The following is a 27,860-nucleotide window of genomic DNA, read 5'->3' as shown; positions in this document are numbered from 1 at the left end:
GACTGAGAACTGCTCTGATGGTGTGGACAAGAGCAGGTTTCTTGCCCCATTGGAGTGAAACCCTCAAACTCAAGTCTGCTGGAGGTTACACAGAGACAGAAGACTTTCCCCAGGCACACCCTTTGTTTTGGGCCACAACACATGATTCCTGTGACCTAACACCACAATTCCATGCTGGATTATTTTAGCATGATTTCCCTGGCATTCTGACATCTCTTCTCGCTTTGTGCAGTGGCAGTAGCGCCAGGGAGGCGGAAGAATTGGCATGAGCTGGGAGGCCTTCTGTGTGTTTCTAAGGGGGAGAATTAGTTTTGCCATTCCTGGAGTATATTGCCTGTGGTTTTGGTGTTTTCCTCTGGCTCTAGAACCTCTGAGTAGACGAACAGAAATGACAGATAAAGAACAGACAGAGCATTCAGATGTTTACATGTAATAAATTCAAGACAATGAGTAGTAGTATAAAACCCCTGCTGCTGTGTGATTATCTATGGATAGTGTGATCACAAACATTAAAATGTTGAATCCCTTCTTTTCCTTTTTTCTTATAAGTTGACTGTGTAGCGAACAGGGGAGCTGAATCTACATGTTGAGATGATTAAAGTTATTATTCAACTGTTTTTCAAGACACTTTGAATTGTAGAAGGGAATTCACACTATAATGTAAAGGCATTACATTGGTAACAATGCTGATGTTGTTCTAATCTGAAACCATAGAGTACATTCTGAATTTCCAATCTATTGATTATTAAGTTAAATAAAATGGTATTTTTTTTCCAGTGGAACAGAGGGGAGTGTTAGGAAGTAGTTGTAAATGAAAGTGGGGTCTTTTTTGACATTTTTTATTTCTTGTGCAACATTTCTGCAGTTCATGGACATATAAGCAAGGAAAGGTTGAAGGAAAAACCGTTCCGACAGTTTTCTAGCTCCTGTTTTTGAGAGGACATTGTGGTCTGTACAGTGTCCTTGCAGGCAGTGGGCTCATCTCATGGGATGAGTGGGTTTTATTTCCATCAACTTTCTTGGAACTGTTCGTTTGTTTTCAAAGCAAATATTTTAATTGTGTGGTTTAGAGAGGTCTGAGCAGAGTTTAGCCTCTCCAAATCTTCTTTTTTATCTTTAAAAGCATGTCTAGAAGAAATGTAATCTCAAATAGAAATCTTTAGGAAAGAGAACAGGCATTATAAAAGCTTTGTAATAACTTCTTTTAATGCAAGAGCTTTGTGGATCTTTTTACCCCAGTTGTATGTAGAGAGCAATGTTAAGTGAAAAAGGAACAAGCTTTCATGTAAAAAATGTGTAATTCTGAAGGCTGAGGTATTTCCTGAAGTGTGAGTTAAATTGTTCTGAGGCAAATTTTCCTTAAGCCAGGAAACGCAGGTCTTCCGGTGAAATTGTTTCCATGGAAGGTTTCTGCCTGACCTTCCAGGTGGAGAGTGTATACTTCATTCTAGAGATGCACAGCAATTGCTGTGTGAGAGCTGGGGCCGCTGAAGGCAGCGCACAGCTGACCAGGGAGGTGCCACTCAGCAAAAAGTGTAAAACTCTATCAGAATATACCCACACAAGTTTTATAGCCAGTCCACGCTGAAGTGCAGAGAAGTGTTTGAATGTACTGTGGAGAATGAAGTTAATCAGTTGAAAATAAATGCTTTACACAGATTACTTTTACTTTTTCTGCTAGTTTTTTGTGATAGAGGGGAATGTAAATTGTTGTGTAATGTCACTAATTATGAATTCTATTTTTCTTTCTTGTTCTCATTCACAGTGTGTGCTGTACTTGTGGGCCTTGAAAATCCTTTACCCCAAAACACTGTTTTTACTTCGTGGGAACCATGAATGTAGACATTTAACAGAGTATTTCACATTTAAGCAAGAATGTAAGTCTGCCTTATCTTTCTCCTCTCAACTCCTTTTTCACCAACTGAATTTGTTATTTTGCAAGTATTTGATACTGGTTCACTATCAGTAATTTTTCATGTACTTTTCATGTTAACTGCCATTAATTTTAAATTGTAATCCCTGTTCTCAGAGAGGGCAATCACCTTGCAGTGGCGTGGAATGGAAGGGCTTAGACCCACCCACATTTGAGCTTGCCAGCCTGGTTTGGGAGCATCCTGGGGCTGCTGTGGGTCCATCTGGGCATGGATGCCTTGGTAAACATGTACTGCTGCTGATGCTTTTTGCAGCAGCTGAGGGTTTGCTGCCCCACGCAGCAGCTTGGCAGGCAAAACCTGCTGTCATGCCAGCTCTGGCGGCTGTGAGAGGTTCCTGACTGCTGGTTAAGGAGGTGGCATCTCACAGGGCCTCATCTCATGCAGCAAGAGAAAAACGCAAGGAATTTTTATTTTGGTTTTTCTTTTTCCTGTAGGTATAGCATTTTCACATTTATCCAGTGTGTAGGCTTAAACTTTTCAATATGCTCTTTTTATATGAATTCCTTTCTGCGTTGCAAGAAAGGATGCAGTGACACATAAAGGCTCATTAGATGTAGACCTTTACCTGCACAATGAAGCTTTTTTTTTCCTGAGACACTGTAAGATGAAACTACTGCCATAAGTCTATGTTTCCTTTATACACTGGGGATAAAGGAAATGTTAATTGGCTCAAAGGCTTCATGGTTTACTGAGTTTAATATGCATATTGGTAAATTAACATTTCAGCTTCATTGTACCACCTCGTTCATTTCATAATGGCATTTCTGTAGATAATTAATTATAAGGGACTAGGCTAAAGTTCTGACTATTTCATAGAGAGTATACTGAGTGATAATGATGATAATCATTCAGCAGATGTTTTAAGGCTTGCTCTTCAGATTTCATACAGAGCGGAAATGGTAGACTATAATGGTATATTCAGTTGTTTATTTACAGTTTCTTAGAAAAAATATTATAAACTTTTATTAATTTCACCTCAGAATAGGAAGAAGTTTTCCAGCAGTGGATAATAAAAATCCTGAAGATATTTTTGTACGAAGCAAAAGTTTGGGTACAGTCCTCAATACCAGATATAGTAGTGAGAGAACAAGTTTGAGATACTAAGCATATTCCTTTTTCCTCTTGAATATTGATGGCACTTTCGGTTACCATCTTAATCTTTAAAAGGTAAAATCAAGTATTCAGAACGTGTATATGATGCCTGCATGGATGCCTTTGACTGCCTTCCCTTGGCTGCTCTGATGAACCAACAATTCCTGTGTGTACATGGTGGCTTGTCTCCGGAGATCAACACCTTAGATGACATCAGAAAAGTAAGTCGTTGAGGTATTACCTATTAGCACAATGTAAGCACACCATCTGATGACTCCTTGTGCCTTGTTAAGCATTCTGTGCTTTCTTGGAGAAGATATGAAAATAGCTCTAGAAAAACCTCACAATACTTAGAAGATGTAACAGAAAGGGATCCTATGATTGCAGTGAATGTAGTCGGCATTTTTTTAAATAGTCAAAGCTTCGTTCTCAATAGGTCCTGACGTATTTTAATAGTTTTGCACTTGAGTGCCTTGCAGATTGTCTAAGTGAGGCTTAGTAAGTTCATGCTTGTTGTATGCCTATGTTCTGAGAAGTTTCTCAGAAATCTCATGAAACTTCAGAGAACAATGTCAAACACAGCTTCTTCACATAATCCAGTGTTGTTGCATGTTATCAAGGATTAATTTTTTATTCACGTGTTTTGTAGAAGAGATCTCAGTTGATACTTCTAAAAAGAGATATTTAAACCATTCATTCTTAGTGTTCCCAGCAGAAAAAAAAAATAGCTTATTTCTTGTTTGCTGTTTGAGACTTGCAAACATGGATATATATTTCTGAGCTTTCAAGTTAGTAAAAGGTAATTTATATTCTGAGGTTAATTTGTAGTCTACTAAGAAATTAGTATAGTTTAAAAAAACCCAAGTTGAGCCACTAGTTGTTTCAAAGCAATTAGCTTAAGATATTAACTGCACTTTAAAAAATTACTGAATGCAAAGTTTTGTTTCTGAGGTAAAGGTTCACTAATCTCAGTAAACAAAAATACTCTGCCTAAAAATTAGCTGGCTCTGCAACAACATAATGGCAGAGTAAAGTTGTTTAGCTCTCAGATTCTAGATTAGGTTCATTAACACCTCCACCTTCCCCATGCCCAACCCAGCAGGTTTATTTATCTGTGGCAATCAGCAGAAATTGGGTTTGCATATTTATGAACTTTTGTTTAATTTAAATGAATTGTAATTACATAAGCATTAGTTGGAGAGGGCTGAAATAGAAGTGTAAGTATGCTGTGAATATGTCAAGATGAGAATGCAAAGGTAAAATTGTAGAGGTCTCTTACTAAAACTTTCTGAGTGTTGAAAACGTATAAAACCAATATTTTCTGTTTGAATTTTTTTTTTTTTTTTGAGGGGAGAAGGTATCTACTAGCTACTGAATCATTGCTTGATCTTTCTGGTCAAAATAGAGAATGTTTCAAACTGCAAGCGTTATTCATACATCCATCTTAATAAGGCTGTTCTTATATGAAGGAATTCTTTAGATAGCATATGGTGGTTTTATATTGAAGAGTTTTGCAGGAGAATACTGATTTTTATTATTTTGCTATACTTCATTTTATTTGCAGCATGATTCTATGTAATTTGAAGCTTTAAATACTCATAGTAAGAACAAAAAGAGGAGTTTTTAGCTGCCAAATTAGAGTTAAGGTTATGGGAGCAACAGGAATGTGATGGCAAGATGGCTGTAATGCAGAGATATTGTCTTGATATTTAGATACAATTTTTTGTGAAAATATATATAAATCTAAATGGGCTCTTGCTTTGAAATAACTACTTTATTTTCTTGAGGTGCTCCACTTACATAAATTGAATGCTGTAAGGTTTGAAAAATCATGAAATACAGAACTACTATATTCTCCCTTGTCCACTGGAATGCTTGCAAAAACCAGTAGAAAAGGCAAAAAAAGCAAACAAAAATTCATGTAGAATGGGAATCTACTGTATCTCTTAATTTTCAGTTATATCTCTTGCTTCTACCCCCTGTCAGTGTTAGCAAGGAGTGTTTTGCTGTTACTTAAACTCCATTGCTTTAAAGCTGAAGAACAGATTGCTATGGGTGTCGTTTGCCTGCTCATGGATTGAACTACAGTAATCTTGCTTCAGTGTTTCTGTGATACATAGTTGAAAGAAGTTAGTATTTCTTTGTCTTCTATTTTTCTTAGTTAGATCGATTCAAGGAACCACCTGCATATGGACCTATGTGTGACATCCTGTGGTCAGACCCATTGGAGGACTTTGGAAACGAGAAGACTCAGGAACATTTTACTCACAACACAGTCAGGGGGTGCTCGTATTTCTACAGGTGATTATTACTACTTTGAATAGATTTCTGTAGGTGAACTGGTTCTGGTTTTGCAATGTAAATGTTTGCTTGAACTTTGTGGCACTACTTAGCTAATTAGGCCTTTTTTTTCTGCAAGCTAGCCTTGTTTTCAGATAAATTCATGCTTGCTTTACTTGAAGCTCTTTTGTTAAGCCACAGTGGAGAAACTCTAAATCACTTAATTTTTTTCACAAAAGCCTGTGTATTTTACTTTTTTTTGTTCTTGTAAGTTAGAGAATGAATGTGTCACTATTAAAAAGGGGTACATAACTGCATTTCTAGTTTGAAAATTAAAACTTAATTTCCAGTGAAAGATGCCTGCATTGAAAACTGATTACCTATTGTTCTGCAGAGTAAATAAAAATGGTGATTTTGCCCACAGGGGTACTTCTTTTTCCTCTCAGTTTGATCAAACTTTTTTTCATGTTTGGGAATAATTCTTCTTAAGAAGTTCAGTATTTGAAGAGCATTTGTTAAATGGGACTTAATAAGAGCTGAAATGCAGACAAATGCCTGTAACATTCTTGCAGAAACATGTATGTACCTTCCTCTGACAGTGTGGGGATTTTAAGGAACTCATGTAGCTAATGTGGCTGCTCAGCAAAATTCACCTTTTTTTTTTTTTTTTTTTTTTTTTTTTTTTAATTATGGTAGTTAAGAACAACATATAAGGATGCCAGAGTAGCAAAACTAGCAGGAGAGGAGGTTAAATGGCAAAACGAGCAATGTATTCAGTGAAATATTAATTAAAAAATCCATTTTTGTTCAGGAGAAATGTGAAGATGCTATTGAAATATTAAGAGGTAGTTGAACTTTTTGAAGTGAGGCAGTTCTGCTTCAGCCCATGCTAGTTACACACAAGTCTAAGTTTTCTCAACAAACTCAGCAGAAGGGAAGAATTCAGCTCTTTCACTTGCCTTAGAAAATCTCACCTTGAGCACAGCTGAGTGTAGCTGTTTAGTAACATATCAAAAGTAAATCAATGGCTTCCACAAGTAACCAGGTGACAGAGCTGCTGGAATCAACCTCCTTGTTGGTAATGTTATCAGGAAGGTAACAGATGGTTTGATGTTCAGAAATGAGATATCCTGCTCCTTCCTTGGAGCTGTAGTTGCTGCAGTGTGGGGCCAGCTAAGAACAGAGCAGTTTGCACTGCAGCCTGGGCTGCTGGCACCAGCCTCTGGTGGGGAAGTCTGGCTGCGCTCGGGTCCATGACGTCTGGAAGGTGCTCAGTAGATGTGTTTGGGCTCGTCATGAAAGGGGTGTCAAACTCCTGCAAACAATTGATCAGTGCAGAAATGTGCTATGGCTGAAGGGTAAAATCATGGCTTGTTCTCTCAGCAGCGGTAGCAAATGCTGGACTGTACCTGAGACTCCCAGGCACTGCACACAGGAGGAGTAATAGTGATTTCCCCTCATGGACGGCCTGGCAAACATGGCTTGTGCTTAAATATAGAGGTGCTTATATACTGGAAAAACTTCTAGATTTAGGTTGGGTTTTTTTTTCACAGGTCTGCTTCATACAATTGCCATAATATTTCCTTAAAATATATATCAGTTTCCTCCAGAAAATATATCAGACCTAGTCTGTGTCCCGACTCATGTTCAGAAAAGTGCATGTTTCAGGAGAAGAGAAAGTATTCAGAAGATAGCTAATTATCAGGCCACATGTGAGGGACATATAACTGCTTAACGATTCAGTCAGAAGGCTAGCTTGGAGTCATGTTATCTAAGATTATATAAAGGCAAGCATTCCTTTTAAAAGAAGTCCCTAGTTGCCCTGGAATATGAATAATTGCTTGTCTAATGATAACACCTGGTAAAAAAAGGTATCCATCAGTGTGGAATGTCTAATTTTCCTTGCCTTTTCTAGGTACTTCCTGAGTAAAGGAACAAATTTCCCTAAACAGGCATCTCAGCTTGTAAAGGAAGGACTGAATTACGCAGTCCTCCTTCAAGAATGCCTGTTAATAGAATGATTGTGTTTATTCTTCACTGAATAAAATTTCTTAAGTTTCTTCAGTCATTTCCAGAAAGGAAAGTAAAAAGTTAGCAATGAGGATTTTGAATGAAGGTCAGGAAGATTTAGGTTGTGCCTGTGAATCAGCAAAAGGATTTCTAGATGATTAAGATCTCCTAATCAATTTCAGGAAATATCTGTAATAAATAACTTTTATTTATCAGAGGTGTTCATTATAATGACAAGTTGCAAGTTACTTTGCTCTGACCTAAAGTTATTTCCTAATACAAAAATGCTATGAGGAAAATAACAGTAATGTGGCTTTCTAACTGTGCATGCAACAGGTTAACAGGACCTTCTATCTCAGTAGTGCATGAAATCCTCTGCATTCAGCCAAAAACCATTTGTGAAGTGTTGGGCCACTTGTATGAGAAAGTATAAAGACTATAGCTTACAGTAGTCTGACAAGCTTCTCACTGCATTTCTTACATGATCACTCTCATAGAGCCTATTTAATTTCAAGCTGATCCAATATTTCTTCAAGAAACTTCCCTTTATGTAAGAGTTCTTGAAACTGCTATGGCTAGCACTGGAAAGTGTTAGATCTTGAAACCATAGGCGTAACTTGTCATTTAGAGATGTAAAAAATAGCCTGATTTTCAGAAGTGCTCAGAGTCAACACTTAATGCACACTTTTAGCATCTAGCAGCATTTTGCACTGTGGATTGTCAAAATAGCACAATGCCAAAGTGAAAAGGTAACTGTGGAATATAAGGAATTCTTGAAAATATATTAAAGTTTCTGTACCTTAAAGAGAACAAAAAGTGATAGGGATGGGATTTCATTTTTCCTATCTGAAATTTAAAATTGTATGTCCTTTGTAGTTGTGGCCATGTTTGATGCAATTTTGTGAAAAAGTAGAAATTATTATTGGAGGGCTGGTTGTTTAAATTGTTCTTTAATTATGATTAAAACTTTTCTTTCTTCCATACCCAAAATAATGTTGTGTTCAGAGTAGGTTATAAACAAGAGGGAATTCATTTGTCCCAGAGTGATGTTAGACCCACAGACACACAGTTTTTCAGCTAATACAGCCAATAAAGATGTTTTCCTGTTTACCAGATTATCTAGTTCTTGCCTTGAATTTTCCTAGCAAACATTTATTTGCACCTAGCAGTTTGTACTGATCCTGCCAGTGACCCTTTGCACTTCTTTCATGAGCTAGTGATACAGTAACTCTCAGGCATTTTTATAAGAAAGGGGTTGGACACCAGGAAGAACTTCACTTCCGGCTGCCCAGAGAGGTGGTGGAGTCACTCTCCCTGGAGGTGTTCATGAAACATTTGCCAGCCTTGGAGAGCAGTGAAATGGTTCAGCCTTACAGATACTCTGGGGTAGAAAATTAATTTTAGCCCACAAGCACATGATTTCAGTGGTGTACTTGATCTGCAAGTTTGTCAATATGCAAAGACTAAAGAAATGTCTGTGGAAAGCTTTTGCAGGCTGTAATGTGTTTAAGTTCAGGGTGGGAGGCACATTTGTATGAATTTATTTTTAGTAGCAGCATTTTAGACAGATTTTTTTGCCCACTTTTCCACTCTTCCTTCTCCCGGGCCAGAAACTTTTTGCTGCCCTCAAATTATCTGCCCACATATACGGGTAGAATTGCTTGTGTGCTCCATCAGGCCTGGGAACGCATCCAGTTTTAAAAGAATGACTCTGCAAAAAAAGATGCGTTTATTTGTTCTAATCCCATGCAGTTCCCTGTTCCACTTCCCAGTGCAGCTCTGCAGACAGTACAGCTAAGAGCAAGAAAAAGCAGGTGGAAAGGGATGTTCTGAGAGCTGCTTTGGACAGCACAGCAGCAAAAGCATTTGCCTTTGGAAACTCAAGTATGAGACCAATGGACTTTGCAGGAAACCTATTTTATATGTGCATGTAATGTTACAGAAGCTTTTGGACTAAATTTGAATGTTCTCTTTTGAAAAAAATGCTTATGCCTCTCTTTTAATGGCATGATGAGGGATATGAAAAAAATCATGTTAATTCCATCTATTTTTTCCAGTTACTGGTGGAAAAACAATTTGAAAACATTTGCCATTTTGGTTCACGTTAGCAAAGTATTGCTTCTCTTTTAAAACTGCTCAGAAGTAATCAGTGATCATGCAAAAGAGACCTCAGAACTAGTAAATGCATGAGGCAGTTTAATGAAAGAAGGATGCCAAAGTAGGGAATATCACAGTCACATACTCCATGGGGAATAACATCTCTCTAGCTTAGTAGAGAGGTGTTTTGTTTTCCCTCTGAGTCACCACTCCTCCGTGATTCAGCATGACACATGAAGGCAGGGGGCTGGGTTGCTCTGGAAAAGCCTGTTGCGTGGGGGATTTCTGTTTGTTTGTTTTCCCTCTTGGCCAACTGCTTTATTTCTGGCTCATCTGAATTACAGTCCGGGCTCTGCAAAGCAGTGCAAGAAGGAGAGTGTTTCTGGAAGGGTAGTTGTCTGAAAAACTAGTAGAGAAATTGATTGCAAGTCAGTTATTTTAATAAAAAAGATTAGAAAAAAGATTTCCAAGCAGAAGTCATTTCTGTAAAAGTTTGTTTCTGATAACTTTTGCCATAATCTCTGTTTTGTTGGCTCTTTGTAGGACTTCTTGTTTTCACCTGTTTTTTAGGACATGTATTTTTGTGTTGAGGAAGATTGTTTAATATAAAGCAAACAGATACTAAGGAAATGCTGGATAGCATATGTAAGAGCTGCAAATACTGGAAACTTGCTTCTCCCCAGCCCCTGCTTCAACAAGAAGCTCAAGAAAAATGCCTGCAAGTTGCTTTGCCTTTTTCAAAATAAAATATCCAGGTAGACTGCTCATGGGTTGTGGTGGTCTGGGTAATGGGGCAGCTGGCACATTGAAGGTCCCATGCTATTCACTTGGAAGAAAAGAAGACAGGCAGATTCTTCTTATGTAAATTTGCATGGAGCACTATGTGACATCTCTGCCTTTGTAGATGTGGGCCCTGTAGAATCAGCCAAGTTCTGCTGGCAGAAGTCTTATTTTCCACTGATTTATGAAGAATAAGATAATTAAGCAAGAAAAAACCCACCACTTTTGTACTTGAAATTGAAAGAAGAACCTATCATATCTATTTAGGAGCATTTTTTACCACTTCATTATATCTTCTTTTAAAGCAGTACTTAACACTGGATGGAAAGAATACTATGGAGGAAAAAAAAAGTAATAGCCTAGACATTTTGAGCAGCTGCACTGATAATGAACATAATCAACTGTCTAACAGATTTTTGTGATAGACCCCAGTTTTCAGAAGTTAATGTAAAAATTTCTAAACAAAATGTACCATAAGTCTACATTTAGTCACAATTAATTATGAAAAGAAATGTATGCAAATCAGTTCTCATTTGCCAGTGGTTTGAATGGCAGCCTGTCAGCATTTGATATCATTGCACTTGCCAAAACAATACCCCACGTAATTTGGGAATTGAAATTGTTTTATAATGGCAATCTTTTTAGACAATTCCAAATACCAGACCTGCATCTGAGAATATATGCTATGTGGCTCAAGTCCAGAAACAGCAATATAGCATTTCACTGGGTTTGTAGCCTCTAGCTGCAAATGATATTTCAGCTTCAAAATATCCAGGAAGGTCTGGAAGCAAGTAGTAGAATTTCTCTTGGAATAAACTAAAGGAAGATGATGCATTAGATTGGGGAAGGAGGGTGTATATGTTTTCATCCTTTTTGTGCATGAAGTTAGAAACTGATGGGGCTGTTAACTGATTGCAAGTGAGCTCTTAAGGTGGTCTGTGAAATCATGCCTGGGACAGCAGTTTTTTGTGCAATGTATAGTTGAGATTTTTTATTTTTTATCTTGCTCAGTACGTTTAGTACAGATGTATTCAATGTGCACATTTTTGGGCTTTCAGAAGTCACAGGATTTACATTTTAAGTTCCCTAGGGGAAAGATAATTAAAGGAGATAAAGTTCAGGAAGATAAACATCCCCCGTCTGAAGATAGGTGTGCCTTTCTTCTTTCTGTCTCTTTTCCTCTCTCTCCACTTACCACCTTATTTTCTGGTGTCCACAAGCAGCCAGTGCATACAGTAGTCAGTGGGTGAGGTTTTCTGTTACATGCAACTGTTGTATTACATTTTGCTTTTTTGGAATAGAGTAAATCTTAGAGTAATAAAAGAAAGTGCCTTTTTTCTGACAAGCCATAGGCTGATTGTTGTTATGTAATGAATTGCAGTTTCTAGCATTCCTCTCCAAGCAGTTATGGGGTGGGATTAAAAAAGATACTGCTGGTAGTGTTCTCTCTACTGAAATCTGCCTGCAGAGCAGGCACTGATTTAATGAATGATGCATGTTTTATGATATATTTTTTGAAAGCTAGAGCTCTGTGTGCTACTTCTGATAATGCCATAACAGGCGCTGTTGTTCTTTCCAACAGTTACCCTGCTGTATGTGAATTCCTACAGCACAATAACTTGTTATCCATACTCCGAGCTCATGAAGCCCAGGATGCTGGGTAAGTATGTGTGGAGAGGGGGTAATAATAATAATAATGATAATAATAATAATAATGAACAGAGCACAGAAATTAAGAACAGATGAGTAAGAAAGAACTGGAAAATATAAGTTGCATCAGCTCTCACTTTTTACTTTTTACTAATGCTACAAAAATACACATTGGCACTACAGTGTCTTTTACATTATTATTAGTGAGTTACAAGACTTAATGAATCCTTATATATGCCACTTACTTAGCCTTAGTGATTTTAAGTCATATAAAACGATCAAATTTTTTTTTTTATGCCAGACTTGGAAAGAAAACCAAATTCATTTCAGAAAAAGATTTGCAAATGTGCCAGTCTTTTGACACACTGATTGCCATGATGCAGGGAAGTGATTTGGCTCACGAAGGCCAGAACATCTTTCAAGTCTTTCACAGCTACCTGAAACTTTTGGGCCTACTGATTTTACACTTCATAAAAAAAATAAATCATGGAACTCAATAGGCACATAAATTTTTCTGCAGGAGTATCATTAATGAATTCAAAGAGTCAAAGCCATTGTGTGCAAAAAACAGTCCACGTCAAGCATCAGGTGGTGTTGATGGTTCCCCATGAAACTATTGTCATTACAACTAAAGAATTTTTTGTGCTGCTTTAAAAAATTACTTTAAAAATTCCTCTTATTTAAAATGTACCATACTTGTGAAATATTAATGAAGGATTGGAATCTGAATAAATAACTTCGCATATCATGCATAAACTATTACTATTGTGTTTGCTTGGAGGTAGAAACTTTACCCAACTTGAATGGCAATAAAAGATAAATTAGCAGCATTGTAGGAATAAGGTCAATATTCACTGTGCTTATGAAAAGCTATTCTGAATGTTTGAATTGTCACAACTTCAAAATGGTAATGCAATTAAAAGCAAGCTATTACTAGGCCAGAAACACCTAGCATGAAATACACAAGGGTAATAAAATTTCATTTTTGTTGTATTGCTTTCCAATAAAGGGTGAAAAATAAAATCTTGTAGAAGAGATTGCATTGAAGCTATACAACAGTTTCAGTGCAACTTTTGTGGGTGTTCGCTAAATTCTTAGGTTACTTGTAGCCTAGGACTAAAGAGCAGTATTTGGCGTACTTGTGTCTAAGAACTGTTTGGTTGGTTTCTTTCCAGTTACTTGCAGGTTTAATGCTTGATCGATTATTTGTTGGTCCAGTAAGCCTTTCATTTTTCATATGGCAGGTTAGGCAGTGAAAACATGCAGATAATTAATAAACTGACTAATAGAGTGGATAAGATTAGACACAGCACTGAAAGTATCAGATGCCCTGTTTCCCCTCCCCTTCTCACACCTTCCATCTCCCCTGGCCTTGCCATCGCTTCCATGCCTAGAGAGGGCAGGCAGCAGGAGAGTCCTGGAGGACATACACTTCCTTTTGAATGCAGGACCCTTCCAAGACACCTGCTGGTGCTTGCTTCACCCGCAGTCCCACAGAGGGAAAGTCTGGGAATGAATGTCCTGGGCTGCATGCCTGTTGAGGCCCTCTGGCTCCAGGGATAGGCACTGAGCAAATTCACAACAAAACACGCTTCTGGCTCACTGAATTTCAGACAGAGACACAACTTCAAGTGTGGATCCCTGCTCATGTCAAATGGTTATAATGAGAAAGTCTGCAGGAAATACTTCTTTCCCGTGGCTTTTCAGTAGCTCATGTGCATGTTTTTCAGTCTTGGCATTTGTTAACAGCCAGAGCACTAATGTACTAGGGGTTTTTTGCACTGTATGTGGTCAGTGACAAACATACATTCAACACTGCATAGTAATTAGTATCTTCTCTTTCCTCTTAGGTATCGTATGTACAGGAAAAGCCAAACAACAGGCTTCCCTTCGCTAATCACAATTTTTTCAGCACCAAACTATCTAGATGTATACAATAACAAAGGTAAGACTTTAATTCCTGTTAATGTACAGTAGACTGTACTCCTGTTTACTCAAATATGTTGGTGTTTTTTCACTCCTTTATTTATTAGTTCATGCCCATTTTCCTCCTCTATTTATTCATGCCCATTCCACCTATTACATAATACAAATCTAATTAAATTTATTACAGGCAGATGTATGCCTCTGAACATAACTGTGTATTTTAATATGCCTTAGGATATTTCTTCATTTTGACTGCAAGTTATTAAGTAAATGTTACATGGGAAGCAAAACTTAAAACAGCTCTATTAACTAAGAGAAGTATGTTAAGAAATGCTCTGGGAGATGTTTAGAGCCCAGTGTTCCTTACAATTAATTATCTGTTCCTTGTTTCTTTCCAATAAAATTATTGGAGTTTGTATGTGCAAACTGTCTAACCAGTTAAATTTTGACAGATCATCAATGGATAAAGCATGGGGATGGATATGTAAGTTCCTTTACGTCTTGGGTTTTTAATCCTTGACCACTGATATGTAGAAAATTAAATATAAATAACCAAAAAAAAAAAAAAGGTTACTGCAGAAATAAGAGTCACTGGTCACTCTATAAAGGCCCCACTGAATATGTCTTTGCAGCTTCTCTGAATTTATTCATTTATTGCATTCCTGGAAATCTCTAATGAACTGGAAAAAAGAATCATGTTTCTAAAAATGAAGTATTCTAATAAACCTGTCCTCCTATATTTTGAAATGAGCAGTATTGTTTACTTTCTTCTAGTCCCCATAATGATAAAAGTATTTGTGTTCCTCTGTGAACAAAGTAAAATAATTCTTTCTCAACTATATTCTTGAAAGTCGCTCCCTTGCAGAGATCAGTTTCTCTTGCAAAGGGATATTTTTAATCTGGATGTTTGTTTGCAGCGGAAGCAAGCAATACTTATTTTTAAACTTGCAAAAGAAAACTTCTTCAGGCATCATTTTGCATTATAAAATTTATAATCTAAAAGCTTTTATGCCATGAACTGTAGGCAAGGGAAGGAAGTACTTCACTGGTAGATAATGGGGTTTGTACACCTCAGTATTCTCAATATTCCCGTTAACTTATGAAAAAATTAATATGTTATTCTGCAAAACCATGCCAGCAGAACTGTCAGTAGCTACTTTCGTAAAAGTTAATAATGTAGGGGCTCTGTTAGCAACCTAAAAAGTGCAAGCTGAAGCAAGGAATATGTTAATTTTCTGGGTAGGATCATTGCTATTGGAGGAGAATTGTGTTTACTCTCCTGATTGGCTGCTTTGGGTCGAAGGCTGAGCGATCACAAGTCTGTACAAGGAAGGTGACAGAAAGTGTTCACCTTTTGTTTCTTAGGCATGGAAGCAGTTTTGTGCAGTGAAGGCAATGGATGAATTATGTGAAACTTTGTCTTGAAGGCAAATGTTTAATGTTAAGCAATGATTTACAATGTTCAAAACCTTGAATTTGAAACCATGGAGTTAGGGTGGTAAAGAGAAGCGCCTCTCCATTATCTCCATTTCAGAAGAGAGGGTCATCTCCCTTGTTCCAGGATGCCCCACTGTGGTGGGCAGGTCTTACATGTGGGGGAAAGCCTATTTTGATGGAAGGCTGTACACCATTTGGTGAGAGGTGCTGGTTATCTGTGGTCACAACTGGAGTTGGTGTGCACTGCCGGCAATACCTGCTCAGAGTGAGCTCAGGCAAATCAGCACTGATGCGACTTCAGCACCCATGTGCCACTCCTTAATCTATGACTTGTTATAAATTCAGAGGCTGACCTTTAGCAGCTTTGTAATGCGTCTCCATTGAGTTTATCTGCCTCCTTTTCTCTCATTAGAAGTTTTGACGCTTTATTTCATGTGACTGATGGCACTGGCTCTTGGCATTTAAAGTACATCATGCATAGTTTTTCATGCTGCATTGCTCATACATCTTTATCTGGGTAATCTCTAGGTGCTTGCTTCCCACTTGAAGGAAAATACCCACTGTCATACAGAATTGAGTCCAAAATGTGATTACTTGTTGGCATCCTTGGTTTGCCGCAGATGAATTCACTGAGAGCACAGTTTCTGACTGATTTCAGGAGACAAAGGAAGATATTTCCAACCAGAGGTGTTGTCAGGACAGTTGCTCTAGCTGACTCATCATGCACTGGTACAGAACCTGATTGATTTTTACAGGTCGTCTGGAGGTTTGGTTACTGTCAGTCCTTGGAAAAGGAGTTACTCTCCTACTACTAAGTCCCTTCTTGTCTAGTATGCATTCCCAGTGTTCCTCTGGTTGTCAGCCAACAAAGCCACCCTGTGTAAATTCTTGAGAGGCTCCACCTCCCACTGACATGAAATGGGTAATTTTTAAATGCAGCATTGTTTAAGATAAACACAATTTTTAAAAAGCTGCAAGAGGCCAAGAATGCTCATTTTCTACCCCAGGTTGATAGTTCTTGTACCCATTAAAGCAGATAGATGTACTTTCTTGAGCTTCTTCGAAGCACTTCAGGAGTAGATCTGATTGCCAGCTCTGTCCAAGGGCTCCTTCAGTCCCTGCTGGAGAGCAGCCACTGGGATCAGACATGTCCTCAAAGAGCAATAGGGAGGCAGCGATCTCAGTGCAAAAGAGGGTTTAACAGGAGGAGCTGAAGATAAGCTAACCAAACATGCCCATGTTCAGTGTATCTGCTGTTAATAATGCTGCCAGGGAGCCTTTGCATGGGCTGTCTCACAGTGCTCATCTGCCATGGGAACCTCTTCTGGCTTTGCTCCGCTGGATTCTGGCACCGAAGGGAATTGTCTGTATCCTTTGGTTCCTGGCTGTTGCCTCGTGCAGGCTGTGTGTGTTACTTGTGCACCACATGGCTGTGGGTCCTGTCACAGCCCCGGGCCACACACACACAGCTTCGGGTGCCAAAGGGAGGTTTTTCAATTAGGAGGCTCCTGTCAGGGCTTCCCTCTGTAGTTAATGGAGACAGAGAGAGAGGCTTTCAGGGGGTGATTCAGAGACTCAGAAACTGCCTCGATATTGGGAGCCTCATATCCTCCGTTTTCCATTATTATCCTTCTCTGTTACTGTTATTAATTCCTTCCATATTCATTATAATGGAGAGCATTGGCAAAGGGAAGGAATTTTTATATGGTTTTTGGCAACTTCTGAGCTACTGTTCAGTGTCTTCATAGCTTTCTCAGACATTTCTGCTTTCATTTATTTTATTAAAAGGCATAAAGATAAAGATAGTTTAAGATTATTATTAATACTTGTTACAAGAAATACCAGTGCATTGATGATTCTGCTAAGACTACTGCTTCTGGAGAGAAAGCTTGTGCAAGAAGATAAATGTTAATTGGATTGTGGTAGTTACCAGTGATTACAGGGCCTCAGACATCATCTGTGCTGCTCAGGAAACTCTAAGAAAGTTGTGTAAGTACAGATTTACCCCTGTGTTCCAGGGTGCCCGTAACTAGGAGGAATTCTCAATAGCAACAGAAAAAGAGGGTGCCAAATATTACCGTATGGTATGATCTGGCCTTGCATCATGTCTAAACTTTCATTCCTGCATTCAGGATTTCTTAATGCCTTAACTAGGACTTGCTGTAATGCTGCTTATGTACCCCCCCACCCCTCAAAAGAAAAGAAAAAAAATCAAGTGAAAGATTCTGCAGAAGTTCTACGGAGGCAGAAAAGTTATTTGCAAAACACTGGTAATGCTGGCATTTTCGTGTCTGGCTGTCACTTCAGTAAGTGTGTGCTTTTTGTCTGAGCAATTTTAACTTGCTGTTTAAAGACACTATTATCTTTTGAACACTTTTAAAAGATTAGAGTTTGTAGTGGAGAGAGAACCACCAGAAAATCCAAAGTTATTAAAAAAAACCCCAGCGTGAAGTTTCTTCCAACATGCTGCAACATACATGTGTTGTTTCTGAAAGGAAAAGCAGGAAAAGAAAGTATGCAGGAGAGTTTGGGACAGTAGAAAAATAAAAACCACCTGTAAATCTGTATGCCTGTTAATGTATCATAAGTAATATGTCAGTGAAGTGTGTGCAAAGTATCAGCGTGACGTATACCATGGATACACATTAAGAAGTGTACCTGGTCCAGATGGATCTAACGGGAAAATTATTTTCGTCTGGAAAAAGAGTAATATACCTGGAAGACAAGGGTAATCTTTGAGAAATACTAGCACTTTGAGGGGAAGAAAAGAGATGTAACCTCTGTTTGCCCTATCAGTTTTCTTTAATGCCTTATCTCTGCTGCTGTAATGAGTTCTTGTCAGGGAAACAAAAGCCTTTAAAGAGGAGTTGTCAGGGTATCTAGGCCATCTCATTGCTGATGCAGAGAAGTTTTCCAAAAGTGATTTTTGCAGTCTGTTGATAAAATCTTGAATGTTACTTCACTGTTTCTTTGCAAGATGCAGTTGCACATGTAAAATAAAAATCTTCAGAATTTTATAAGGAAAGATTTTTCCACCTGCAATTATCCTCACTTCTGTAGTGGATTATTTAGACCATTACCTTGTATAGTAAATAATTGTTGTCCTTTGATAATGTTTAAACTCCTTGAGCATATTGCTAGCACTTATCCCTGACCTGACTTGGGCAGAAAATGCTGTGGTTACTTAGCAACTCGTCTTGAGAAGGCAGTGTTCCCAGTTGCACAGTTAATGCTGAAGTTAATTTGGTATTAAATCAGAAATTTCAATTCTTTCTTAGGTGTGAAGAATTTGAGGGACTTTTCATTGATTCATTTTCTAAATGCAGGATGAGTTTTCTGAATGAAAATTACAAGAAAATTAGTTAAATGGTTCACTAAAAATATTTTTAGGTTGTTCATCTAAAAATATTCTGGGCTAGTATTTCTACCAGCTCATTATTTTTTTCCTCTGATGGAAATGTTATCGATTGATTTACACTGCAAAACGATTTGGCCGATCATGAAGCAGGATACGTAATGTCTTTGAGAAATTCTGAACTATCTGTCACACAGTTTAATGTTGTTCACATTGCTTAAGGCCTTAACCTACCTCCAAATATATAATCTTTTAAAGCACCATTTGAGATGCCAGAGGGTCTGAGACATCCACTCAGATGTGACAGGTGTGACATGGTTGTTCCAGGTTCTTCTTTAACTGAGGAAGACCAAGGAGGCACTAGGTGCTATATCTAACCCCGAAAAGATTAGAAGAGCTGTCTCCATTTCTAGCCAAAGGAAGGAGGTTCCTTACCTGCACAGTTTTCAACATCCATATTTCCAGCTTTAGGCAGCTGTGTTAAATGCTTAAAGCTAAACAGTACCAATGCCCTTTGCCTGCTGCATTAGTGCTTCATTTCACTCTTGATGTCATTTCAGCATCCAATATCTCAGTTTCCTAGCATTGGAAAGAAGTGTAATGTCATTTGGGCTATCTGCACATCTTCATTTTACAAAACATTCGCTTTTGAAACTTACTTACAACAGCAGGTATCAGAATTAGGTTAAAATGTGTGTGTCTGTTAAGAATAATAAGATTCTTGCCCTGGTTGGCGATTATACACAATAATGGCTGGTGGCTTGGTCTGCTAGCATCTGTCTGAGTATGCGTTTGGAAAGAAAAGTATTGAGGTTGCAGACTGGAATAATAAGCAAATGTTGGAGAGAGTCAGGTTTTCCACTCTTACGGGTTTCATAACCAGAAGAGCCCATCCCACTTCTGTCTCCTCCATCAGCGACTTTGTGACCTCCACTCTCATAACCTTCAAAAGCTGTGTACTCTTTCAGGGCTGCTAGGTCTCCAGTAGCATCTTAGGCAAGGGCTAAGAAATGAAGCAGAGGTGAAACCCCTAACCTTTTCTGAGCCAACAGAGAGGGAAAACAGAGCTATGACCAAAAGAAAGCATGGGGGCAGATAAGCTCAGGGAAAGTCCTACTGTTATCTATTTCCTATGTGATCCAGAGGAAGTTTTCCTCTTCTGACTACTAAGTCAATCATAACAAGAGCCATTTTGCTTCATGTTAAATATCATCTTCATTAGTTACCTAATAAAAATATTTTATGTGCATTGTGCATGTAAATTACAGATTTTTAGCTGAAAATGCCAAAAAGTATTTGTGGTACCAGTAGCTACCCTAATTTATTTTATTATTTCAAGAGGACAGTTATTTTAGAAGACTTCTCTGTTATTACTCTGCTTTATTGTATATAATGTTATTTTGAAGTGATTTGTTGAGGAGATGTAAAGGTCATTTACAGGGGAGAATTTTTTAAAATACAATAATCAGAACTTTCTTTTGTAAAGTATTCAGGTATATAAATTAATAAGGTGTTGTGAGGATTTCTTTGTTATAGTAATCTTAAAATAAACTATCTTTCTTTCAAAGAAAACAACCCAACTAAAGCCATTTTTATTTAATTTTATGTTTTCCAACTGTTCTGCATATGGTTCAGGCTTTTTCAGAGGAACTTTTTTTAAAAGTTCCCTGTAAAAATTATTTATTCAAATTTCACAGAATTTAGAAATAGACTTAACAGATAAATTGCAGTAGCAGGAAGGGGAACTACCTCAGCTAAGATGGTGAATTCAAAGTTTTAGTCCTAAATGAATCTTCACCACCATTAAGTAGTCCTTTTTGTGTAGTTTTGACTCATTTTTTTCTGTAAAGCCACAAATTATTTATTTTTATTATTGCAATTGTGTCACTGTAATAGAAGAAGAATGAATTTCAATCTGCTGCATGTGATTTCAAACAAAAAGTGTTGGAAATATTCAGAGCATCAACACTACTTTTCTCATTTTTGCTAATAGCAGTATTAAGCCATTTTTTTTTTTCTACTGAGCAGCAGAATGACTGCAAGTTGTCAGGCTGGGATGAGCCAAGAGTCAAATGTGGTTTATTTAAGTGGAGGATGTCTGCCTGGCAAAAGTTCACATTATTGCTAGCAAGCTGTTTTCTGTGTCTGTCAGTGAGTAGGTTTCAGAAACTCCCAAGTCACTCTGGACTCTCTCATTGGCCACAAAATGGAAGACATTTAATGTCTTACCAAATATTTGTGAAGCAACAGCCTAGTGCATAAGAAAAGGTTTCTTTTCTGATTGACACACAAGTCAGTGAAAGGAGATAAATAATTGGAAGAAATTGTTCATCCCCTTCAGCCAACATTGCATTTCTTTCAATGCTGTCTCAAATTGCAGTTGTGCAACTTTATTCCTGGTTATTAAGTGATAACCAGTCCCTGGAACTATATTCTTCCCTGGGGAAGCACAAGTGGGAAGGCTCGAGGAAAGGGGAAAGCATAGAATGATACACCTTCTTTTTGTGTTGACTGTTCTTGTCACTTGTGTTGATTAAATATCCTGCATGCAGTCTTCTGTAACTGCATTGTTTAAAGACTTTCATGTCTTTAAGTCACCTTGGTGGTAATCTCAAAATTACCTTTTCAGATTACCATTTCAGATATGAGCCTGAAGACTATTAACAAAAGTTAGCATTGAACTTTGTGCAGTGCTTTAAAAAGTGGCTGTGGCATAAATACCTGTATTTCTGCCTGTGAGCAGACGTAGTCTGCGTGTTTGTGTGTTGGCAAGAATGATGTGAATGTTAAATGGTGCAAGACAAATTCTATTAGTATTGATTCATATTACAGGGGGCACAGTCTTGAGTGCCTAGAGTTTGAATAATGTGAGAAACGTCATCTCCTGTACAATACTGTGAATGAAATACATTGAAAATGTCCATTAGAAGAGCAGCATTCAAACTCTGACTCATAAATGCTTTTTTCTGTTATCTCCAAAGCATGGAGATATGGTTGGAGCAGACGTAGTCTGCGTGTTTGTGTGTTGGCAAGAATGATGTGAATGTTAAATGGTGCAAGACAAATTCTATTAGTATTGATTCATATTACAGGGGGCACAGTCTTGAGTGCCTAGAGTTTGAATAATGTGAGAAACGTCATCTCCTGTACAATACTGTGAATGAAATACATTGAAAATGTCCATTAGAAGAGCAGCATTCAAACTCTGACTCATAAATGCTTTTTTCTGTTATCTCCAAAGCATGGAGATATGGTTGTGAGGAGCTTAGATAACTGTGTGAAAGGGGGGCTCTGAATTCTCTGCTTCATTCCTCACTGGTGGCAGATTGCAGAGCTTACATTCTTGACTACTCAGAGATATTAATTCACTTACCAGCCCATCTTAGTGCCAGGGAAAGCTGATGACACTGCTTTCAGACTGAAAATGGCTTTCCACTTCACTGACACTTCACTGTAACTAGCGTTCAGGTGCTGCCACTGGATCAAGAGGGTGGAAGCTGGTGAGCAGCTCTGTGGGCTGTGCATGCTGTCAGCGTTCCTGGACTGGTAGCCAGTCACACACATGGCTGATGTCTCTTTTATTTCTTTTCTTTCTCCCTTCTAGCTGCAGTATTGAAATACGAGAACAATGTTATGAATATCAGGCAGTTCAACTGCTCCCCTCATCCGTACTGGCTTCCAAACTTCATGGATGTATTTACCTGGTCCTTGCCGTTTGTTGGTGAGAAGGGTATGTATGGAAATTGGTTCTGTTCATAAAAACTGCAAAATTGTGTCATAGTCATTGTGCATGTGGCCTCATTTATTTTAAAGGGCAAGAATAGTTTGAAGACAGATGTCTTGCTTTTGAGGACAAAGTTGTAGAAACGGGCCTGAGAGGGGCAAGCAGTTACCAATGGTTAATCACATTTCTCATATATTTTTGTAATTTCCACTCCTTCCAGGTGATGATGCCATCACGTTTCTGCTGCAGAAATAGATCTTATGGCATTGCAGGCCAGAGGTGCATTCACTAAACAAAATTCTGATTTGTTTTTCTGTTATAAGCTCCTGAACATTCCCTTAGGTATTGCTTACTGCTCAAGGGACATCTCAACAGGCTTCACTACACGTGGCTACATCTTTACTCACGTTACGTTTATGGGTGGGTTGCTTTTTCATCAGAAACACAGAGCTGGTGATATTAAGACCCAGTCTAGCTAACCATTCCTGGAGAGAGTAGAGGGATGCCAGTAGGAAGGAAAACCTGCTCCTCAGCCCCTTCTGTGCACAGGACACGTGGTGCCTGATCGCTGGCAAGAAGAGCCTAAAGAACACAAATGATGTTTTATTGAAACATGATGCTCTTGATGTTGCCTGAATGCAGTTTCGTGCTATGAATGGCAAGCACACAAAAGGCATGAAAACACTTTGGTCTAGCATATTAAATGAATACAGAATGCAAACTGCCTAAACCCCAAGTCATTTTATTCAGTGCCCAAGATGAGGCTTGCTTTGATCCATCCATTATAGAGTATTGCTGCAACAGCAATTACTGCCAGAAAACTATAATAAACTCTTAAAAGCTGCTTGGAATAACAGTTCTCTCTTAATCGACAACTGGAAATACAGCCAGCTGTGGCTCTTACCTGCAGTCATGACCAGCTTTGTTGTGAGCTACTCTTTTGTTTGAGGAAAGCTGCTGGTGAGACGCCTGAGGTCTCTGTGAATAAAGCAGATAGACAATGAAACAGGGATTAACAAAGAATAGGCAGCTGTTTGCACTAATGGAGACGTGACATAATCCTCACTGACGCGTGTTGCAGGCTCTTGTGAAGCAGATAAAACATTTTAATTTTCTTTGGCCGTAAACTCAGCCAGGCTGTTTTTAGGTTGGGCATGTTCTCCACACATGTTGCAGCCCTGTAAGATGTTCTGTGAGGTCGCTTGTTCAGAGGCTTCCCATCAGCAGCCTGCTCAGGTGAGGCTGCAGCATGCATGGTCAGAATTGTTGAGGTTCTGAGACCATGGTGTTCCTCATTCGTCTTACGTCTTGGGGGTGTTTTTTTCTCCTTCATGTCTTCCAGTGGTCACACTTACCAATTTCTTGGGAATTTTAGAGCCCAAAGAAGTGAAATCACTATTTTCCTTCCTATGCAAAACAATATTCAAGGATGTAAGCTTGTTATTTATTTCCTTTTTTTTTAATATAGATTTTTTCCCTCAAAGGCCAACCAAGGTAGGAAGCTATTAGTTTCGCTGGTTGTTATTAATGTGGAAGGTCTTTCCACTAATACTGTCAAAGGAAAATATTAAATCCTTCACTAAAGTAGGAAAAAATCTAGCTTTGTCCCACCCTTCTAATGTTCCAAGCCTTCATAGTAGTCACAGAAGAGAATTTTAATAACTACTTGACTAAAAAATTAAAAGTTTCAACCTGTGTAGCTAGTACAAGGCTAGACAAGCCTGGTAACACTTTTAATGTTGCTTACTACATTTAAGTGTAGTGAAGTTTTTCTTAATCTGCTAATGGCTTCACATTTTACCTCATAACTTCAGCTTTTTTTTTTTTTCTCTAAATTGCATTTCCTTGGGTTTGATTTTTTGGTGGGGTCATTTTTTTCACTGTTCTTACTCTGTGTGCTCTCTGGTTAGTGTCTCACAGTTGTCTTTCTGGAAAGAAATGAGGCCAGGGTAGGGACAGCCTGTGGCTGACCCTTTTGTGCCCAAGTTGCAAAGTAAGCAAGCTGAATATAGTCTAAATTCTCCAATAATGATATATCTATTGAATATAGGCTAATTCCTCCTATAAGGAATGTACACTGTCTGGTCTATTTGTCCTGGAATTCAAGGGACACTGAGGACATCTTACAAAGGTTAATGTTTTGTTGAACTGTAAGTAGTGTACAAAACCTGGATAAATAGAGAAATACTCTATGATTCCTCTTGTTGCACCTTTTTCCACTGGAATGTTGTTCCCATTCACTGGGCAGGGAAGTCAAATCCTATTGCAATTTAGGAGCAAGAGGAGAGGGGTCAGTTCTGTTACCCAAGTTGAGTGAAAGGCAAAAAAAGTGTTGAGGGGGAGAAATCAAATGTTACCTACTTCACTGACAGTAGCAAAAAGAGAGATCATTAGCAGATTTTTTTTTAAGTCTCTTTGTTGTGGTGTTCATAGTATTTGGAAAAATATTTATGGAAACTTGTACTTTTTATTAGCTACACAAGACACTTTCAGCTTCTGTTACTACAAGTCCTATTGTTTAAAAAGTGGGTGCTGTTATTGCACTCAATTTTCATTCACACTACTACAGCTAGAGTTGGCTCTCTGACAGACCAGGGAAGCTTATTATCAACATTTTGCACTTGTTTTCCATTTTAGTGACAGAGATGCTGGTAAACGTGCTGAACATCTGCTCAGATGATGAACTGGGAACAGAGGAAGATGGATTCGATGGTAAGAGCCTCTGCCCTTGGTTGAGATTGTTTGCCTTGAAATTACTTTAAAAGTTTATTTACTAACCATGAAATAATTTTCTGAGTCCCAGTTGAGTTCTATGCCACTGAAAGCTGCTGTTGTGATAGACTCCAATGGATTTGCTTACCGTGCTTCAGAAAGAATTAATGGATCTGCCCTGTTCTAACCCTTTTCTTCATCTCGGTCCTCTAGTTAAAAACTCTATGTTCCTCCACAAAATGTGGCTTGTGTTGCCACAACGGGGTCAGATGATTTCATGCAAAAGATCACAGGTATTCTCACAGTGAGTTTAATTATGTCAGTGAAATACTCTTCCTACAATGAAGTAAGCTTCTTGCAGAGCTCCTTCCCAAAACATTGGTACTGTGACTTTGGAAGACTTGTACTTGAAGTATTCCTTTAGTCACCTCTTTTGATGTGCTTGAGTGTCTAAAGGACTTTAAAAAGCAATAGAATTGTTAATAATAGGCATGTAAACACAGAGAGAAAATGTTCTAACCTGACATTGCTGCTAAAAAGAGAGAAATGGTCAGTTCTGTTACCCTTTGGGTTGAAGTTTATATGATGATTAGTTGCCTTATACCTGTTGGTTTGACTGTAAATGATACTTTGTATCTCACAACTTGTAGATTCTTAGAGGTCAATTTACTTTTTTAGACATAATTTTCTGTTAGGCTGTGCAAGAGTAAATAGCAGCTCTCTAAAATGTCCCTTCTCAACTGAGAAAAGCTAAAAAAATCCCATGCGTCCCTGTCATTCTTACTATGAATGCTTTCAGTGTTTAAAAAAAAACTATGAAAAGTAATAATAAATAATCTATTTAATAAAAATAGTCTATGAAAAGAACAGAAATACTAAAACTAATTTTAAAAAAGAAGAACCTGGAAAACTCTAGCACTACTGAATATTCTCTAGATGTTTTTAGGCAGAATGAACAAGGAGAACGAAGAACTTTCAAGTAAGACAAATATTTAATGAAGTTGTAATTAATAATTAAGCTTCTCTTTCAAAGTACTTATTTTTATTCTTTGGAACAGGAAGCTAGATCACAGGTTTTGCAAAATGTTTCCTTTGTGATGGAGAAGACTGGTATGGATGATAGTACTTTGATTTTATTCTGAAAAACCAGATGGAATTCCCTGTTCTGCATCGGCCATAGTGTGGACATGAGCAATTATCTTACAGGATGTGGGACAAAGACTGAATTATTGAAACCAGTAATCAGTGAAGAGAAGGAAACACCTGTTTGAATATTGTGCCCATTTTTTTTCTCATTAAATTTAAATAAGTCACTACTGTGTAATTAAAGTAGCATGTGAAATTGTATGGAGGCATATGATGAGTAAAAACTGTGTCAAGTTAAATACAGTAGCAACAAACCATGTGCTTAAAATCCTTGGCTCAAGAAAGCACTTAAGCACAGGCTGAAATCCCACTGAATGCAATGCCAAAGCAAAGACTTTATGGGAAAGATTTTTAAATTAATTCAGCCTTGGCCTAATACGTCCTTTTAAAGTTGTACTGTAAGCTTCCATTGGGCATAGACAGGCCAATGCCTGTAGTCTTTTTCTAAAATTTTGGAGTGTCATCATTCCCAATCCTAAGTGACAGTTCAGGAGCACATTTTCAAAAGCAGAATCAGAAATACAGAGGTGTTAGGGGTCTTGGGGAACAGCAGGCCTCTCCAGCTGTAGAAGGTTGCTGCATCTACTGTGTTTTTTCTGAGAGGAGAGTGAACCCCCATCCCACCTCCCCCCTCCCTGGGAGTTTTGCCATGGCACTCCTCCAGGCTTGCAGCATTGCAGGTGTCTGAGCAGGGAGATGGGCTGAAATCCTCTGGGCTCGCATGTGTGTGTACTGCATAACGATGTCTAACAGCAGTAAAGTTTCAGATGAGGAACAGCTAAGCCATTTTTATCTAAATCTGCTTTCAGTTTTTTCTGTATGAATGATTTCTCTGTGTAAAACATTATGGTAAGGAAGATACTAGAAATGTAGCTGTCTTTAGCATGTGTAGCTAAAAATTATAGCTGGCATATGTTCATGTCTGCTTTCCCAGATAAGCCCCTTGCAGCTGTAAAATGGGCTCTGTGACACTGGTGCTGCAGCTTGCTGTGGCCTCACACTTTTACCTGCAGCCCACTGGACATGTTAGGCTCATGGGAATCATGCACATGGAAGAGACTGAAGGATTCAGACATTAAAGTAAATTTGAGGTTGATTTAAATTTAAATAGAAGCTGATATCTGTGATGATTCCTTAGTGGGTTCTGATTTATTATCTATACAGCAAACAAAAATCCTCTTTCTCTCAGAGATAGTTGAGTTCCTTCTCTTTTTTCTTTTTTTTTTTTTCCTGATAGCCTTGCCTTTTGGGGGAGAGAAGTACGAGATGTATTTCATTTGTGTTCTCAGTGAAACAGACCAGAATGATTACCAGCTCAAAACTGTTTCTGAAAGGACTGTGTACTGACAGTCTTGTAGTGGCTCAGTATTTCCACTGTTGTTCTTCAGTCATTTCTCTCCAGCTTCCTTGAAGGACTAGTCCTGTTTACCTGCTGACATTTTTTTAAGCAGTATTTCCCATAGAAGGAAATGCCTGATATCTGCAACAGCAGATGCATTTTGTTTTATGGAATGATTCTTAAAAGTCATTGCTATTTTTAGATCATCAGTGGTTTGCAGGGCTTGTTGCTGATTTCCTTTCTCTCCTTGCAGTTTGAACATGCCCTGACCTGGGTTCCCACATGTAGTGAGAATGGTCCATCACTATGGTTTGCACTGATCATTCATTTGTTCCCTTTTTTTACACTTTCTTGCCCTCTGTCTTCCCCTCTCACTCT

The 27,860-nt window shown here is 38.2% G+C and overlaps 1 protein-coding gene across 2 annotated transcripts in view; it reads left to right on the top strand.

The window, feature by feature from the left end:
• Positions 1-27,860, top strand: part of PPP3CA (protein phosphatase 3 catalytic subunit alpha) — a 173,715-nt gene that overhangs the window by 129,566 nt on the left and 16,289 nt on the right. For both annotated transcript variants that reach the window (XM_017736827.1, XM_017736826.1), the window contains exons 4-10: positions 1,766-1,877; positions 3,102-3,247; positions 5,188-5,327; positions 11,776-11,853; positions 13,694-13,788; positions 22,166-22,291; positions 24,923-24,997. In XM_017736827.1, coding sequence (XP_017592316.1) covers positions 1,766-1,877; positions 3,102-3,247; positions 5,188-5,327; positions 11,776-11,853; positions 13,694-13,788; positions 22,166-22,291; positions 24,923-24,997 — 772 coding nt within the window. The remainder of the gene's footprint in view (positions 1-1,765; positions 1,878-3,101; positions 3,248-5,187; positions 5,328-11,775; positions 11,854-13,693; positions 13,789-22,165; positions 22,292-24,922; positions 24,998-27,860) is intronic.

Source organism: Corvus brachyrhynchos, unplaced genomic scaffold (genome assembly GCF_000691975.1).
Source record: "Corvus brachyrhynchos isolate BGI_N302 unplaced genomic scaffold, ASM69197v1 scaffold175, whole genome shotgun sequence".
NCBI classification, from domain to species: domain Eukaryota; kingdom Metazoa; phylum Chordata; class Aves; order Passeriformes; family Corvidae; genus Corvus; species Corvus brachyrhynchos.
The sequence above is the reverse complement of the archived record's forward strand: the minus strand, read 5'-3'. Positions and strand labels throughout refer to the sequence as shown.